Source organism: Rattus norvegicus, chromosome 1 (genome assembly GCF_021556685.1).
Source record: "Rattus norvegicus strain SHRSP/BbbUtx chromosome 1, alternate assembly SHRSP_T2T, whole genome shotgun sequence".
Classification (NCBI taxonomy): domain Eukaryota; kingdom Metazoa; phylum Chordata; class Mammalia; order Rodentia; family Muridae; genus Rattus; species Rattus norvegicus.
The window spans coordinates 172220309-172238546 of record NC_141534.1 but is presented as its reverse complement, the minus strand read 5'-3'; the positions used below and the strand labels follow the sequence as shown (position 1 = coordinate 172238546).

The window sequence follows — 18238 nt, the reverse complement described above, 5'->3', positions numbered from 1 at the left end:
AAAAGAACCCAAACATTGATTGTTATCATTACTTTTTCCCAATTTCTGTTTGGTGGTTTACATGATATAAAATATCCACCTTATACACTATTTACATTTACATATTACACCTTATTTACTATTTACATAAATGTAAATTATTTACATTTCATTATGTAAACAAGTAACAGTTATATAATATTATTTTCCCTCAAAAATTCTTTTTACCTATATACATTTCTGAATTAATATTAATTCTTAATGATTGACTTTTTGTTTTATCACATGGAATTGTTTGGTTTATTCACATAGAATTGATTTTGGTATTAATGACAGACATGTAAACATGTTTATTTTGAATAATCAAACATAGGTTCTGTGTCTCTCATCGAATGATTTGAATGCCTCTTTTTTCATATAGTGGAGACACATGTAGGTACACATGTGTTTGCACATGGGCACCCTCACACACAGCACAATTCTATTCTGGGAATCCACTGTTTCTATTACTGATTATTTTTGTATAAAGATTAGTAAGTTTAATAGACACCAAATTTCATTCCTTTCAGTGTTCTCTTCGATTTTAATTCCTATGCATGCAATAACTTTCTAAATTCAGAGTTTCTGTGTTGATTTATAAAATAGCACCCTTAATTTGAGGTAGCATATGGATGAAATTTTGAAAAAAAGGAGGTATATTTGTACCAAGTCTTTGCCTTCATAAATATGGATTATATCTTCCTCTCTTTACATTTTTAAAAAAATTGTCATTCGAAAATTTGTACTGTGTGGTTCAATTGACATCTCTGTGTGCAAGAGTGGTTTCTGCTCTTCAGGACTGGAATTGAGTTCTCAGCTTCACTCATAAAGACCTGAAATTCCTGCTCCAGTGGACTTGGCACCTTTTTCTGGCCTCTGAGAGCACCCCCACATATATGAGCACATACACCCTTACACTTATACGCAAGTAATAAAAAGTAAATCTTCAGGATGTTCTTCTAATCATTAACATTTTGAGATCTTTTAAAAACAAATATTATTTATCTATATTTTTAAAAATATACTTTTTTCTGGCATATGATCATCTGTTGAATGAATCTTTACATTGCTATTTTTGTTATTTCTTTTTGTGTACATTAACTTTAATAAGCTTGTGATGTTACTATTTTGTAAGCTTTATTGAGATAGATTCTCATATAACCCAAACTGGCTTCAAAATTAGTCTTCATCCAAAGATGACTTGAAACTCCTGATCCTTCCTCCTCCACATCCTAAGTGCTGGGACTACAGGATTGTGCCATTATGCCCTACTGAGTTTGTGCTCCCTTTAAAACTCTATGATTTTTTAAAAATCTTGTATCAAGTAAACAATCACTGCTGCCCAAAAGTACCTTATATTTCTTATTTTACACATTGCAGTTTTTTTTATCTTCTATATCATCCCTTTTAGTAAAGTATCAGTAATATCTACAATTTCTCATTGGTAGTGCTTCTAAAACATTTCTTTTATAGATAGAACAAAAGGTTACATAAACACAGCATTTTTCTCTTTCTAAATATTTATGTCCCTTATTTTGTTTCCTGTGTCACTGAAATGGTTTGAAATTCATAAATAGAATATCAGTGTAAAACAATGTTATTATGAGACTATGTAAATCACATTTTTAATTTATGTTAATGGGAATTAAGATAGGACTTACATTAAATACAATATATTTTATATTTTTGCCTTTGATCGTTTATATCTTTTTTCAAACATTGTGAAATAATCTTTAGAGTTTAATGTTACTGGGGAAAGTGGATAAGGAGTATTATTATAAGTCCTATGGTCTCTCACTGATCAGTCTAGACTTCAGCCTTATTTCTCTCTTGCTTTTTGATCACAAATCTCAGTCTCTACCTAAGTGAGGAGGTCAGTGATAGGAAGTATTGATGATGATAAATCTTAAAAAGAAAGGAAAAGAAAACCAGTTGTGGAAGCTAGAGATGATGTCTGTAGTCAGAGACAGGATTGCACTAAAGGCTGGGGACTCTGTTGCCTCACCTCTCAGAGATCAGGACTATTATAAGACAGGGTCTCTGTCCTTTCACCTCTGAACTTGAAGGCCATTCCCTGGGTTACTTACCCGTCAGGAAGGTGTGGAGAGACTCCCTGTTACAGAGCCCTGCAGCAATTTCTGCTTTTCATGCTACAGTGACCTGTGTTCATCCTACCATCTCAAACACTTCTCTTATTCCTCACATCTGGAGTCTGGAGGTTTAAATAACTCCCCTAGTTGCCTGCTTCTGGGATGATGATTCTTGGGAACTCCTTACTCTATTCTCAAGAGCCCAATACTTCACATGCTGCCTTGGGGATATGACTCAAGAGCTTTATGGCAAGTAACCCTGGTCCCAAGAGCAGTCTAACAGACTAACACTCTAGGTTCTTCAGACGTTAATTCACTCCAGTCTTAGCAATCACCCTCTAATTATAGGAAGGTTTTGAATGGTATGATCAATATTTTTAGTCAATATCTCTTCTAAAGGCTACAGTCTGTTTTAGTTCCTTTTATTTGGGCTCTGCAGACTTTTAAAAATTGCAGTCATTTCTTTTGTCTTAAGCCAAGTGTTGTACTTGCTAAGGAATTCAAAATGCTGATAACTATATTCCCTCTTTTATGACAAGTTTTGAATGTTAATTTAGAATAAAAAACAAACGAGATCATTTTCTTTGACAGAAGCACTAATCTGTCTTGGTAAAGGCTGTTTTTTTGTGATAATCTTCACCAACCAATCTATATTGAAAAGAAATGAATTTACTCTATGGTGGTTGGTAATGACATGCTGGACAGATGGCTCAGTGTTTAAGAGCACTGATTGCTCTTCTGGAGGACTTGGGTTCAATTCCCAATGCTCACATGAAGGTTGATGTCATTATGCAGGTAAAGGCAGGTAGAGAATAGAACAAGGCCTATTATTGGATGAGAAGGAAGGAGGGTGTGTGGGGGGCAGTTTTAGAGAGGAGAGGAGACTGAATCAAGGAGGGGAGCAGCAGAGAGAACAAGGAGGCAGATGCTAAGATTTCTCTCTTCACATTTACAGGTTGTTATGACTATTCTTAAGGGATGGATGTGTACAGAATTTTGTATGTCTAGATAAATTAGATCGTATCTAGGTGGGTGGTTTACATCCTTTTATCATTTGGTTGTAAGTTAATTGTGTGGATGTATTGTACATTGAGTAATTAATATATAAATCTGGTTGTTGGGTTAAAGTTTGTTGATTCATGACTTCACCGTGTTGTTCGGAGTGTGAGCAGAGTCCATGACAGGAGGTCGTGCAAGGCTACGGAATACATGGTGAGTCTCACGCATGGTAACAACCCACCAAGGGGACAGCATGTGAAAATGGCTGACAGAGAAACAGCTAGAGCATGGAGTGGGAACTCGTGGGAACCACTTCTGCTGCTTTTTTAATTTTACCACAACACCCACATGGTGGCCCACCAGCATCAGTAACCCCAGTTCCAGGGGATCTGAGGCCCTCCACAAGCACTAGACACATACCCAAGTGTTGCACAGACACGTAGGCAGGCCACAGTTTCATGTGCCACAAACAGTAGCTTTATAAATGTACTCAATTTCTTTATAATATTGATGGAGTTAAATGATGACAACGTAATGGGATGGAATTGTTGATTTTGCCTGAAATGAACTTTAAATGACAGAACAATAAAAATGAAGCCCAATCAAGTCAGACTCTATTATAAAATGTTTATGACCTTGGAGAGGGAGAGTCTTGTTGATGCTCATCAGAACAAGCATTTCTAAATTCAGAGGTGGACCAGAATCAACAAGTTAATGCTCTAGCCTACTTCCTAGAGGAGTCTTCTTAGGTTTCTTAGATGAATAGTCAGAAAGCTGGTCTAGTAATGCTTGATAATAATAAGTATAGGAATATAGATGTAATTCTTGGCTGCTTCTCAAATTCAAAGTTGATGAGATGATGAGCTGTTACAATGAAAGATGTAAGGCTCCTGTAGGCTTCTGTCCGAATTACTGTGGTGCCAGCTAGTAGGTTATGTGGTAGCCTGGCAGGTACTGATATTTTACTGGTTGGGATAGGTACTTATTCTGGATTTCAACTTATGACAGTGAAAAATACTCAAATATCAACAAAGGTCCATAATAAAAATGTGTGTGTGTGTGTGTGTGTGTGTGTGTGTGTGTGTGTGTGTTTCAGGAGTGTTCTATTACTGAGCTAAATCTCCAGCCCTGAAACTTTCAAATTTAGATCCACTATTTCAAAGTTCTTATACCAAAGGGTTTATTTTATTACTGCAGAATCAATGAAAAAGTATTTAGCTGTTTTCTGGAGTGATGTATTCCAGTTACCAAACAGAAAGAGAATGTATTGATTCAATGGAGGCAAGTGGACTATATGCCGTATGCCCATAATAGTCTTTTCTGTATCTGTTGGTGATTCAATGTCAAATAGTGAAATTTAATGGAAAGAACACAAATTTAAATGTTGCAATTACATAATCATAATGGCTTGTTTAACATTGATGTCGTAACTGTGAATTCTATTTTTAATAAGCTCATTGCATCTTGTGTACATATGTACGGATTTGCCTTTTTTTATAAAACACCTGTAGGCCCTTTAAATTGTACTGTCCTTTCAGTTTTCCCCAAGGTAAAGTTTGTCAGTAGAAGGCATGAAGGGAATTTAGAGGAAAAATATTTATTTTTCTACATTCATATTCATAAGAATATTTTCCCCACCTTCCTGGTATACTGGCAAAAAATTAAAACTGTATTGAGAAAAATTACTTTTATAAAAAGATTATATCTTGTGTGCTATTAAGAAGGCTCATATGCACATATCAGATACAGAAGAAGTTTGTAAAAACCCTGTAGATTGAAGATAATTTTTTACAGTGTTCTGTTCTCTCAGGCTTTTGTATGACCACAATGTCAGCATATGACAGCTTCTTACTTCTGCCTTTTCAATCTTCACTCTTGCTGTCTTATTGACATTATTAGAGCCTCTAGTACAGTGGTCAGTAGAAGTGCTGACAATGTCAAACAATGGAAACCCCAAATTTAGGGGAAAGTGTTCAGCTTTCACTTTCATGTACCACATTAGCAGCGTTTGTAATATACAGGCTCATCTTTATGTGTGTGAAGTTCCCTGCTGCTTCCTGTGTGCTGAGTTTGCAGTTTTTGTCTGTGTCTATAGAATAAGACTATGATTTTTTCTCATGTATTTTCTTAATATGCTGAATTATCTTGAGGTATTTTGAATGTCAAATTATCTTGAATTTTTGTTAGTAAATCTCCTTATGTGCTCTTTATATACTGTTCTTTCCACTTATTGCTGAATTTTACTTAACTAACTAATTTGTTGAGAATTTTATGTCTGTTGTGTGAAGGATATTGATCTAGACTTTCTTATTTTTCAATCGTTATATTATTGTTAGATTTTTAGTAGCTTCATAGCATGGTTTGAGAAATGTTGCCCTTTAAACTCTCATTTTCTTCTCTTTCATGTTATTTATTAAATGCATTTAAAGTTAATTAATGTTAATTATAAAAAATAATGTGTTTCATTATGACATTTTCATTGATGTATATAATGCATTTCACCTATACTATACTCAGCACTTGATATACCTCTTGTCCTCTTGCCTCAATGGTCCTGTTGTCCTTCCAGGTATTTTCATGTTTAGATCTAGTGTCCAGAAACGAGAAGATACAACATTCATTGTTCTGAATTTAGCTTATTTTGCTTAATATAATAATGTCCAGACATCCACTTTCTTGCAGATGATATAATTTCATTCTATGAGGCAGATGCCTCAATAACACTCCATTGTGTAAAAAAAAATCACATTTTATTTGTCCATTCATTTCTTAATGTGGTCACAAGCTAATTCCATATCTTGACTGCTTTGAATAGTGCCACCACAAACAGATGTACATGCTTCCTTTCTTTTGGTTGTTTATCTATGAGTGGTACACTCGGAAAATGCAGCATTATGTTCTCTTTTATATTTAAGATCGTGTTTGTATACATAAGTTTGTGTGTATATCTGTGTGCATACATGTACATTCTTGCCTGTGGATGTGGGTATGTGCATAGTGAGCCTATGGAGCCAGAGGACAGCCTTAGGTGTTGATCCTCCCCTTTCTCCTTGTCTGAGACAGGGTGTACTTGTTCTTTTCTTTTCCATGCCAAATAGGCTAGTCGAGCTGGGTTACGAGCTTCCAGGGAATACTCCTCTCTCTATCTCGCATCTTCATGTAAAAGTCTGGAAGTTACAGGTACTCATGCTACACGTTCAACTTTCAGTGTGGGCTCTAGGGATTGGAACTCAGTTCCTCAAACTTGTTTGTAAGTGTTGGCAGGCACTTGTGGCCACAGAACTGTCTCTCCTCACCACTAACTCTGATTTTCTATAGGCTTCAATAGAACCATGATCACTTCCTTTTCTATCATTTGACACACTTTGCCTGTAAATCCTTGATCAATCTTGCTACTATTTTTTGTCCTATTGCTCTGGATTTTTATCCCTTTTCCTGAATCTAATATACATTCTTTCGTTTTACCAAATAGTCATTGGTGTTGGATGGATGGAGGGAACTAGATGGGAGAGGGGTTTTGGTGGGGAATCAGGATGGGGAAATGGTGTAGGGAGAGGGGGTGTTGGAGAGGGCTAGAAGTGAGAATGACAGTCAATGGGCGGGGGGCACTTCTGGGAGTAGCTGGAGACCTAGGACTGACATGTTCTGGGAAGTCCCTAGTGAGATTCCTACCAGAGGATAATATAGAGACTGAAATGGCCACTTCCTATAGCCAGGTGGGACTTCCAGTGGAGGGAGGGAAACAACAACCCATCTACAATACCTTCAACCCCAAATTTGTCCTGCCTATAAGATACATAGGGATAAAGAGGGGACAAAGGTTGAGGGAACAACCATCCAATGACTTGTCTAATTTGAAATACATCCCATGTAAGATAGCCAATCCCTGACACTATTAATGATATTCTGCTATGCTTACAGACAAGAGCCTAGTCTAAATGTTTCCTGAGTGGCTTTATTTAGCAGCAGATGGAAACGGATACAGAGACCCACAGCCAAACATTAGGTGGAGCTCTAGGAGTCTTGTGGAACAGTCAGAGATAGAATCAAGCCAGCTGTGGAGGTCAAGGACACCACAAGAAGACATACAGAGTCAACCCTGGGTTCATAAGGCCTTATAGAGACTGAGCCACAACCAAAGAGCATGCAGGGGCTGGACCAAGGCTCCCCTATTTGTAGCAGATGAGCAGCTTGGTTTTCATGCGGGTTCCATGAGGCTGTCTCTGACTCCGTTGCCTACCAATGGATCCCCTTCCTCTAACTGGACTACCTAATTGGGCCTTAAAGGATGCATTTAGTCCTTCTGGGGTGATAGGGCGCTTCCTCTTCTTTGAGGAGGGGAGGGATTTTTAAGGATGGAATTTGGGGAAAAAAGGGATAGAAGTTAAGGATATAAAATGAATACATATATTCAGTTCAACTTAAAATTTATATTACTTCCTTTTATGCCCAGAATACTCTGAAGGAAGCCTCTGACAGCACTGTTGTGTGTATGAACGAGATTGCCCTACTAGATCACTTTCATGTCTGTTTCAATGTCTTTCTTTACTCCATATTTACTGTGAAATACTCTTTGTGGAAAACTTAAGACCTCTTGTAGACTGAAACTAGCCTTCCTTTAGAACAGTATTTGCCCCTGCTGCTGTTCCAGAAAATGAATGGATCCCTCTACTTTTGGGCTGGAGAGATGGTTCAGTCATTAAGAGCACCAGCTGCTCTTCTAGAGGACATGGGTTTAATCTCAGCACCCACATAGTAGCTCACAACCATCTGTAACTCTAGTTTCAAAGGATCCTTACACCAATTCTGGCTTCCTCAGATGCCAGGCACACATGCAGTATGCAGATATACATAGAATGAAAACATCTATACACACAATACAAAAATAAATAATTAAAACAAAAATTCCCTACTTTCTGAGTTTTGGTGTCCCCTTAATGCTACTGAGTCATCCTGGCACCTTCTCTAATGTTGTCTCATTTAGGAAGCCTTGTCTGATCCCTACGGAATAATTAGACAATGTATCTCTAAGGTGTTTCTCTATCCAAGCTGGGGTCACCCGTCCTTACTTGGCATTCTCCCTTGCCTACAGTAGGGCTGTGTTCTGCTTTGATACACTCCTTCTATGTGATCCAGTTTAAAATTTCTATATTCTGACCCACAATTTTTTTTTAAAATTTATTCTTCTCTCTTAGATACATCTAACCACGGTCACCTCTTTCCATACCTCCAGCTCCCTCAGCTATCTCCCATTGCTCCTCTATCTCCCATTTTCCCATCAGAAAGGAGCAGGCCTCCCAGTGATATCTACCAAACATGGCATAACAAGATGCATTAAAACTAGGTACGAACCTTTCTATCAAACTTGGACAGGGTAACCTAGTAGGAGGAAAGGAGTTCCAAGAACAGACAAAAGAATGAAAGACACTCCCTTTTCCACTCTTTGGGGTCCCACAAAAAACCCAAGCTAAACAACCACAGCATGTATGCAGGCTCTCCCACAATCTTTTTTTTTTTTTTTCTTTTTCTAAATTTTTTATTATATATTTCTTTACTTACATTTCAAAGGTTATTCCCCTTCCCGGTTTCCTCTCCATAAGCCCCATTCCTTCTCCGCCCCATCCCTCATATGGGTATTCCCCCTACACATCACCCTTATTGCCCTCCCCCATATTCCCCTGTACTGGAGGTCCAACCTTGGCCAAACCAAGGGCTTTCCCTTCCACTGTTGATATTCTCTGATACATATGCAGTTGGAGCCCTGGGTCAGTCCATGTAGAGTCTTTCGGTAGTGGTTTAATCCCTGGAAGCTTTGGTTAGTTTGCATTGTTGTTTTCACAGGATTGCGAACTCCTTCAACTCTTTCAATACTTCCTCTAATTAATAGGGGGTCCTATTCTCAGTTCGGTAGTTTGCTGCTAGCATTGACCTCTATATTGCACATGCTCTGGATGTGTCTCTCAGCAGAGATCTATATCCTGTCCCTTTCCGTATGCATTTTTTAGCATCATCAATCTTATCTAGTTTTTGGTTGCTGTATATATGTGGACCACATGTGTGTCAGGCTCTGAATGGCCATTTCTTGAGTCGCTGCTCTAAACTTTGCTTCCATATTCCCTCCTATGAATATTTCCCCCTTTTAAGAAGGAGTGGGAGTATCTGCATTTTGGTCATGCTTCTTCTTGAGCTTCCTGTGGTCTGTGGATTGCATCTTGGGTAATTTGAGCTTTTTGGCTACTATACACTTATCACTCTCCCACAATCTTAAGAGGAACTCAGACTTAAAAACAAAAACAAAAACAAACAAAAAACCCCAACATCGTTCATTAATCCAAGTAAAAAACCTCTTGATTGTGTTTAAGTTATCCCTATTCTGATCTCTTGATGTTTTGTAGAATACCCAACTTTATCTGAAAGTTTCGAGAGCTTGAATCATGCAGCCCATACTCTGAACCATCTTTTACCCTTTTCTATTATTATCTTTAATCTTTCCTCACAGTTTAATACCATTTTATTGAAAATTTATTTACTTGCATCATCTCAGTGATTGTCACACAAATAGATTCTGGGGAGTTTTCATTGCACTAGGTTTTTAGTTCATCTCAGAGATTCCCTTCTCACCCAGTCTCTGCCATTTCTCTCTTATTCCATCCGCCCCTAAACCTGATTCCTCCTGTTACCATACCCTGTCCCATGCCTTCCCCCATTCCTCATCCACCCATGATTTCTCATCTATTTCCCCCTTCAGTGAGAGATTCATGTGCTTCCCCTTGAGTCCTCCTTGCTTTTTAGCTTCTCTGGGTCTGTGGATTATAGAATGGTTATCCTGTACTTTATGGCTAATATCCACTTATATGTGAGTACATATCATGTTTGTCTTTCTCGGCTTAGATTACCTCATTCCTGACATTTTTCTAGTTCTATTCATTTGCCTGTAAATATCACGATGCCATTATTTTTAGCAGTTGCACAACACTCTCTCGTGAACCACATTTTTTTTTTAATATTCTTTGGTTGAAGGACATCTAGGTTGTTTCCAGTTTCTGGCTATTTTGAATAAAGCTGCTATGAATATAGTTGAACAAGTAAATATCTGTTGGGGGACAATCTGGAACTGCTATATATTTAAATGCTAAATTCTGTACCTCAAGATCTGGCTGTTCCAAGAAGAGCTAATTCCCATGCATACCAGCTTTTGTTGTGCAAACTTTGCTTCCCAATTTAAAACTATTGGTTAAATAAGAATGTCTACAGCCAATTACTGGAAGGAATAGAATTAGGCAGGTTCAGTTACCTGGCTGGGGATTGCAGGTAGGGACCAGGAGGAGAAGAAAGTGGTAAAGGGGAGGAGTGTGGAGGTAGAGAAGACTGGAAGAGCAGGAGGTCTACATTAGTTATAATGGACCAGCAGCATGGGCCTGAGTAAAATTCCCAGCCCCCAACCCAGCCCAGGACAGCAGGCTGCTGGAGTAGAAATAACCCATGAAGATTCAAACAGCAAGTCTTTGGGTTATATAGCAGGGAAGTGGCCAGTCCAGCCATTAGAAAAGTAGATTAAGGGTTATCTCCCGACCTCCAGTAATTTCTCTTTTATGGTCTTTGAGCTGAGAATCTTCTCCCATTATTTTTAGATTTGTTCTTTTCATCATGCTCCAGATACCCTGGATGTTTTGTGTCAGAAACTTTTTGTGTTTGACATTTTCTTTGACTGATCCACCAATTTCAATTGTATTTTCTACTCCTGAGATTCTCTCTTCCCACTTTCTGCTGGTGATGCTTGTGCCTACTCCTTGTTCGCTTACCTACAATTTCCATCTTCTGGATTCCCTCAGTTTGTAGTTTATTTATTTATTTTTTTATTTTCATTTTCTGGTGTTGAACAGTTTTCTTCATCTTCTTTACATGTTTGATTGTATATTTCTTTTTTCTTTTTTAAAGATTTATTTATTTTATGTCTGTGAGTACATTGTTGCTATCTTCAGACACACCTGAAAAGGGCATCAGGTCTCATTACAGATGGTCGTGAGCCACCATGTGGTTGCTGGGAATTGAACTCAGGACCTCTGGAAGAGCAGTCAGTGCATACCCTTAACTACTGAGCCATCTCTCCAGATCAATTGTGTATATATATTTAAAGGATTTATCAGCTTCCTCTTTAAGAGTATCTATCATCTTCAAAAGATTCAATTTCGGGTCATTTTCTTGTAAAATCCAGGGCTTCCTGTAGTAGGAGAGTTGGGCTCTGATGGTACTATAGTGACTAGGCTGTTGTTGATTGTGTGTTTATGCTGGCCTCCAGGCATCTAGGATTTATAATACCCTTGTGGACTCCAGGAAAGCAGAAGTCTCCTGCTGGAGTTGTGGGCCAGGAGGGATATTGAGCCTAGGAGAGGGGGTGCTGTTTGGAAACGGTTCAGCTGGCTTTGAGGAGTGTTATCAGGTGTGGGTAATGCCTTACTTGGGGTTCCTAGTGCCAGTGTGGTTTCTGGTAAAGCATAAGACTCCCACTGAAGTTGTGAGCAGGGATATGGAGTCTAGGGGAAGGGGCCAAGGTATTATCATTTTGAAGAGACAAAAATATGTCTGAATCCTAACTAAATTTATATGCATCCTGTGGCATAGTAGTACCTGGCTTTAATCTCAGCACTATGGAAGCAGAGGCAGGCAGATAGCTAGGAGTTCAAGGCCAGCCTGATCTACATAGCAGGTTCCAGGTCAGTCAATGTTATAATGAGACCTCTCAAAAAATTGTTGTGCACACAGCTGAGGAATGCCAAATGGCTAAGAAACACCTAAAGAAATGTTCAACATCTTTAGTCATAAGTTAAATGCAAATCAAAACAACCCTGAGATTTCACCTCACACCAGTGAGAATGGCTAAGATCAAAAACTCAGGTGACAGCAGATGCTGGCGAGGATGTGGAGAAAGAGGAACACTCCTCCATTGTTGGTGGGATTGCAGACTGGTACAACCATTCTGGAAATCAGTCTGAAGGTTCCTCAGAAAATTGGACATTCCACTACCTGAGGACCCAGCTATACCTCTCTTGGGCATATACCCAAAAGATGCCCCAACATATAAAAAAGACACGTGCTCCACTATGTTCATAGCAGCCTTATTTATAATAGCCAGAAGCTGGAAAGAACTCAGATGCCCTTCAACAGAGGAATGGATATAGAAAATGTGGTGCATTTACACAATGGAATATTACTCAGCTATAAAAAACAATGAGTTTATGAAATTCATAGGCAAATGGTTGGAACTGGAAAATATTATCCGGAGTGAGGTAACCCAATCACAGAAAAACACACATGGTATGCACTCACTGATAAGTGGCTATTAGCCCAAATGCTTGAATTACCCTAGATGCACAGAACACATCTTTAAAAGGGGAACAAGAATACCCTTGGCAAGGAATAGAGAGGCAAAGATTAAAACAGAGACAGAAGGAACACCCATTCAGAGCCTGCCCCACATGTGGCCCATACATATACAGCCACCTAATTAGACAAGATGGATGAAGCAAAGAAGTGCAGGCCGACAGGAACCGGATATAGATCTCTCCTGAGAGACACAGCCAGAATACAGCAAATACCAGCAGCAACCACTGAACTGAGAACAGGACACCCGTTGAAGGAATCAGAGAAAGGACTGGAAGAGCTTGAAGGGGCTTAAGACCCCATATGAACAACAATGCCAAGCAACCAGAGCTTCCAGGGACTAAGCCACTACCCAAAGACTATACATGGACTGACCCTGGACTCTGACCTCATAGGCAGCAATGAATATTCTAGTAAGATCACCAGTGGAAGGGGAAGCCCTTGGTCCTGCTAAGACTGAACCCCCAGTGAACGTGATTGTTGGGGGGAGGGTGGTAATGGGGGGAGGATGGGGAGGGGAATACTCATAAAGAAGGGGAGGGGGAGAGGTTAGGGGGATGTTGGCCCAGAAACCGGGAAAGGGAATAACATTTGAAATGTAAATAAGAAATACTCAAGTTAATAAAAAAAAATTAGACACAATGAAAAAAAATTGTTGTGCACATCTTACTTAGGGGTTCTATTGCTGTGGTAAGATATCATAAGCAAAAGCAACTTGGAGAGGAAGAGTTCATTTCTCTTACCACTCTAAGGTCACAATCCATCAGTAAGGGATATCAGGGCAGAAACATGAAAAACAAGCCAGTAAGCATCATTCTTCTCCAATGTTTGCTCAACTCATTTTCTTTGACAACCCAGATCACCCACTCAGGAATGGCACTCCCTACTCTAGATAGGCCTACTCACATCAATCAATAATTTGAAAAAATGCTCCATAGAGTTTCTTATATATCAATCTAGTGGAGACATTTTCTCAATTGAGGTTCCTTCTCCCCAGATGACTCTAGCTTGTGTCATGTTACTATAAAACTAGCCAGCAAAGCTTCACAGAAAAAAAAATCATTTTCCCTAGTTAGAGAATTCCTGGATTTGAAGAATCTGTGAAGAGTGAGGCATGCCATCATATATCTTTTCCTCCGAGGGCTGAATATACAGTTCTCCAATTCCTTCCTCTCAAATGTAAAATCCAAATCTTCCATGGTCCTAGATAACCCCCATCTCTGGTAGGTTGATCTGCCATTTTTATTAAGGGTGATTTAGTGGCTGATAAGTGAGTAAAGTATAGAAAGCTCAATTAATAGGCTTGAGTTGTTAGAAGACATATGGGGAACAACACCAACAGCACTTGGCTTAGTCTTGGACCCATCATTGCAACTTTAGATACAGGACTATTGGCACATTCCCTGGCCTAGCTCTCCCTTACATCAAAAGCTGCCTATACACATTGATCTACTTTTCTCATGGTTCTTCCTGTCCCTCTGAGGGTCTCCTTGGTAATGTTCTGTGCTTCCCCCAAGGCTACTTACTCTTCCCCATTGCCCTGCTTTCTTTAGCATCTTGGACAAGATTTTTCTAGATCATCACCAGTTTTGGTACTCACAGTAACCATGGCAATAGTCCTTTCCTTGTTTCTGTATGTAGGATCTTGTGCCCTTTTCCACAAGGCACACTGGAATATGCTGTTCAAAATATTCCCTGCTGGGGCTCTTCCCATGGGACTCAATAAAAAGAAAGGATATTAGACTTTTCTTGAAGAGAAGGCAGAAATATTAATTGGTATCTAGATGGTTGAAAATGCACTTTGGATCCCTACAGACAATATCACAAAAACATCCTATTAAATACCCTATTCTTGGGCCCTTAATAATACCTTAACCTCTTACCCTTCTGTAGGTCAATCAATGCAGTTCTTTGGTGAGTAATGTGTCAGGGTAGGAAGGAATACTTATAAAGGCTTTATCCATATTTTAACTGTCCTATAGTCTGGGTGATCTGATAGTCTATAGTGAAGTGGCATGGTCTAATTGTCGTAAAGCAAAAATTAAAAGAACAACATAGGTAATACTATATAGCATGTTAGAAGCCTAGTTAGACCTCTGTGTGGTGTTTTGTGGGACAGACAAGGAAGAAATGAGTATTTGAAAATTCCTCAGCAAAGTACGTTTCAGTCCTAGATTAGGAGATTTTTTGGAGGCCTGCTCCTTTTTGATGTCTAGGAGACGAGTCATAGGAAAACATTTATGAAGGCACTCTGGAATTGAGATTTCTCTTGTTCTTTAACCCTTTTCCTTTTTTTCCTTACCTCCTTGATTCAACTTTTGAGTTTTTGGGTCAGACATTTACTTGAAGTACCTGGAAAAATAACTATATTTTCTGGTTCCAAGGCTACCAGGTATAATTATTTCTAAATTTTCTGAAGACAGAGGCTTAAGGGTGGACTGTTTAGAAGATAATTTAAAGCAGACGTTCAGGTAATCAGTCACTCTTGCCTTCAGCCTCTATTCCCCTCACAGCATCACACCCTGGGGGTGATTAGGAGAATAGTGTGCCACTGAGAAGGGATAGAGGAGCATGATGGGTGGGAGTGGGTACAGTATTTTTGAATAGGTAACTCCAGTTACTACAATCCTGTCTTGAAATCCCCCAAATTTCTTACCTTTAGCCAGAGTGCTTCCAGGATATCATTTATTATTTACAGTCCAATTAAAGTGATATTTTTGAAATTTGACAATTTTTAATATTAAACCTCATTCAATTTCACTATGCCCTTGAAAGGCAGATTTTAATATAAGCCTTTCACATGCGAGGAGGCCTATTTGGAAGTTTGAAAATGCCTAGGTGCTTTTCTTAATCTTAGCACAACTGACCTGTCAGAAAAGATGTTCTTCGATGCCTGATGCATTTATTCCGTTATCTTGGGACTCTAGGCCACTCTATAAATCCCATGTTCTAGCCTTCCCAACTCTTATAATCACACAGCCTCCTTGGCAGCTGTGATTGAAGGAAAGGAGAATAATTATATGGCTTCCATTAGGAGGAGAGGCAAACTCCTTAGCCACTTTAAAACTGTGCTTTCTTGAACTACATTCTGAGATGACTTTTGTTTCTTTTATCCAGAGACTCACTTTTGTCATCACTGGGCCTGTAAGATCAATGGCTATTCCTTTCACACCTAGCATGTGATATGTGATTCACTTTCCTTATAACCAAAGCTTTCATACATGTATGTTAATCTTGCCAGTCAAGTAACATCAGGAAGACTGAGATGCCATTAAGTGATATTCATATTCTAGACAGTTTCAGATGTGTGGTGGGTTAAGGTTTGATGATCACCTGAGGACAGTGCTAATTAAGTCTTTATATTTTTGTGTCACTAGGCTTAACTGTCACTTGAAAGGTCATGCTACCTGAGGTATGAAGATGTCAGAGAGACTCATAATGCCCCAGTCACTGCTCCTCAGTCCTGTTTCATCTCATTTACCCACTTTTAGTCATGGTCCAAGGGTCCTAGATTGTTCTTGCCCTGTAAGAGCTACTGTGACACAGAGACAGGAGGCAATCTTCTAGTTTCAGGGGTCAGTGGATGACGGCTGTGGATTTTGTTCATTTATGCAGATGTGTGTGCCACTGGTTCACTTATTTCTTCCTAGATTGCTGTGTGTCTAATAACCCACATTGATGAGATTTATTAGGGAGCATCTTGTGAACACAGAGAATGCTGCAAACTGTTGCTGCGGTAACATCAAATAACTTCATTCTCCCCTTCAGTATGTGGCTATGATATATTCTTTGGCTTTTATGTTACCTATGTATGCATGACCTTCTGTTTACTCCAGGTTACCAAAATGCTATATGCCAGCATACTACCACCTTGAAGGAGAGGGGGATATGGCAGGTGAGGCACTCAGTCACTGATATATTGGGTCGGAAAGCAAGTGAATAGGATTAGAATAATGCAAGGAAGGGTCTGATCAGCATTGGTGTCTCTGGGGATTGCATATTATTGTCTAATTTTGGCAGCCAAAAAAATCCAGAAGAGTGAGGGGCTCTAAATAAAGACTTTGCAGGTGTTAGCATTTTGGGCAGTTTATGTGGTCAAGATAAAGACTTGATGATACCAAGGCCAATGATATACTAGCATTTGGAGTACGAGTTTGACAGGAATAATTTTAAACTGATAATTCTTACTTGATATTCATTCACAGATACATAAATTAGCCCAGAACACACAAATTGTGGATTTAAGCTTTGAATCGGATTGCTGAACTTCTCACCAAATGTTCAGAAATATAGAATACATTGAAAATTATTTTTGAGCCTTTCTTTAGAACTATGAGGTAAAAGTGACGTGGTGCTGGTGTAGTTATCAGTGAGACTGTTGAGCCTGACTTTAATAATCTGCACTCATTGGATCTTGTATCTTTGTCTTTCTTTACAGTGGCTCTTTGCTCTTTGTGTGGGATAGGAACCATGACTTTTTCCAATAATTCTCTTCTTCTTCCACATACTTTCTTCTTGACTGGCATCCCAGGACTGACTGCTGCTCATGTTTGGATATCCCTTCCCTTCTGCTTCATGTTTGTCCTGTCACTAACTGGGAATGCCGTCCTGCTTTCTCTCATCTGGAAAGAACACAGGCTCCATCAGCCCATGTTTTTGTTTCTTGCAATGCTTTCTTTTGTTGACCTGGTCCTCTCCCTCTCCACGCTGCCCAAGATGCTAGCTATTTTCTGGTTTGGTGCCACAGCCATCAGCTCCTATGCTTGTCTGTCCCAAATGTTTCTCATCCATGCATTCTCTGCCATGGAGTCAGGGGTGCTGGTGGCCATGGCCTTGGATCGCTTTGTGGCTATCTGCAACCCATTGCATTATGCAACCATCCTTACCCTTGAGGTTGTTGCCAAGATTGGAGGCCTAGTGGCACTGCGAGGTGTGGGTTTAACCATCTTCTTTCCGAGCCTGGCCTGTCGACTGTCTTTCTGTGCTTCGCACACAATTGCTTACACTTACTGTGAGCACATGTCAGTGGTGAAGCTGGCTTGCGGGGCCACAAGTGTGGATAGTCTCTATGCTTTTGCTGTGGCAATCTTTCTTGGTGTGGGGGATGTGGCCTTTATTGCATACTCTTATGGACAGATTGTGAAGACAGTGATGCGTTTTCCTTCCCCTGAGGCACGTGGCAAAGCAGGAAGCACATGCACAGCCCATGTCTGCGTCATCCTCTTCTTTTATGGACCTGGCTTTCTTTCTGTGGTCATGCAGCGCTTTGGGCCATCCACAGCCTCTGCTGCCAAGGTCATTCTTGCCAATCTCTACTTGCTTTTCCCCCCTGCTTTGGACCCCATCGTATATGGGATTAAGACCAAGCAGATCAGAGAGTGTCTGTTAACAATTATAGGCTCCAAGAAGATTGAACCCACTTGACTGTCATTTTGTCAACTGGACCTCAGGAATCCCTTTTCCATAGAATTGAAGCTCTACTAACCATGTCATTGGCCTAAAGGAGTCAGAAATTATCCTGGGTTAGTGTAGGAGAGGAAATCTCCTCTGGAATCTCTGATGCTTGCATATTGGAATTAAGAAAGGTGCGAAATCTCAGTTATTCACTAAACAAGTGTATAACTTGGATCATTTTCTTCTAAGAGTTGATACTTTCTGTTGATAATATAGATACATCATATAGCTAAGAAATAGGATATTAGTTGGGCATGCAACTACAGGAGGGAAGATGAGGCAGAAGAATCATGAGT

At 39.4% G+C, this 18238-nt stretch overlaps 1 protein-coding gene across 1 annotated transcript; it reads left to right on the top strand.

Annotated features, from left to right (window-relative positions):
* The first annotated feature begins 16958 nt into the window (after positions 1-16958).
* On the top strand, positions 16959-17912 carry Or52x1 (olfactory receptor family 52 subfamily X member 1). The gene is given in 1 exon segment (NM_001000188.1): positions 16959-17912. A coding segment is annotated over 1 exon segment (954 nt).
* The last annotated feature ends 326 nt before the right edge of the window (positions 17913-18238 follow it).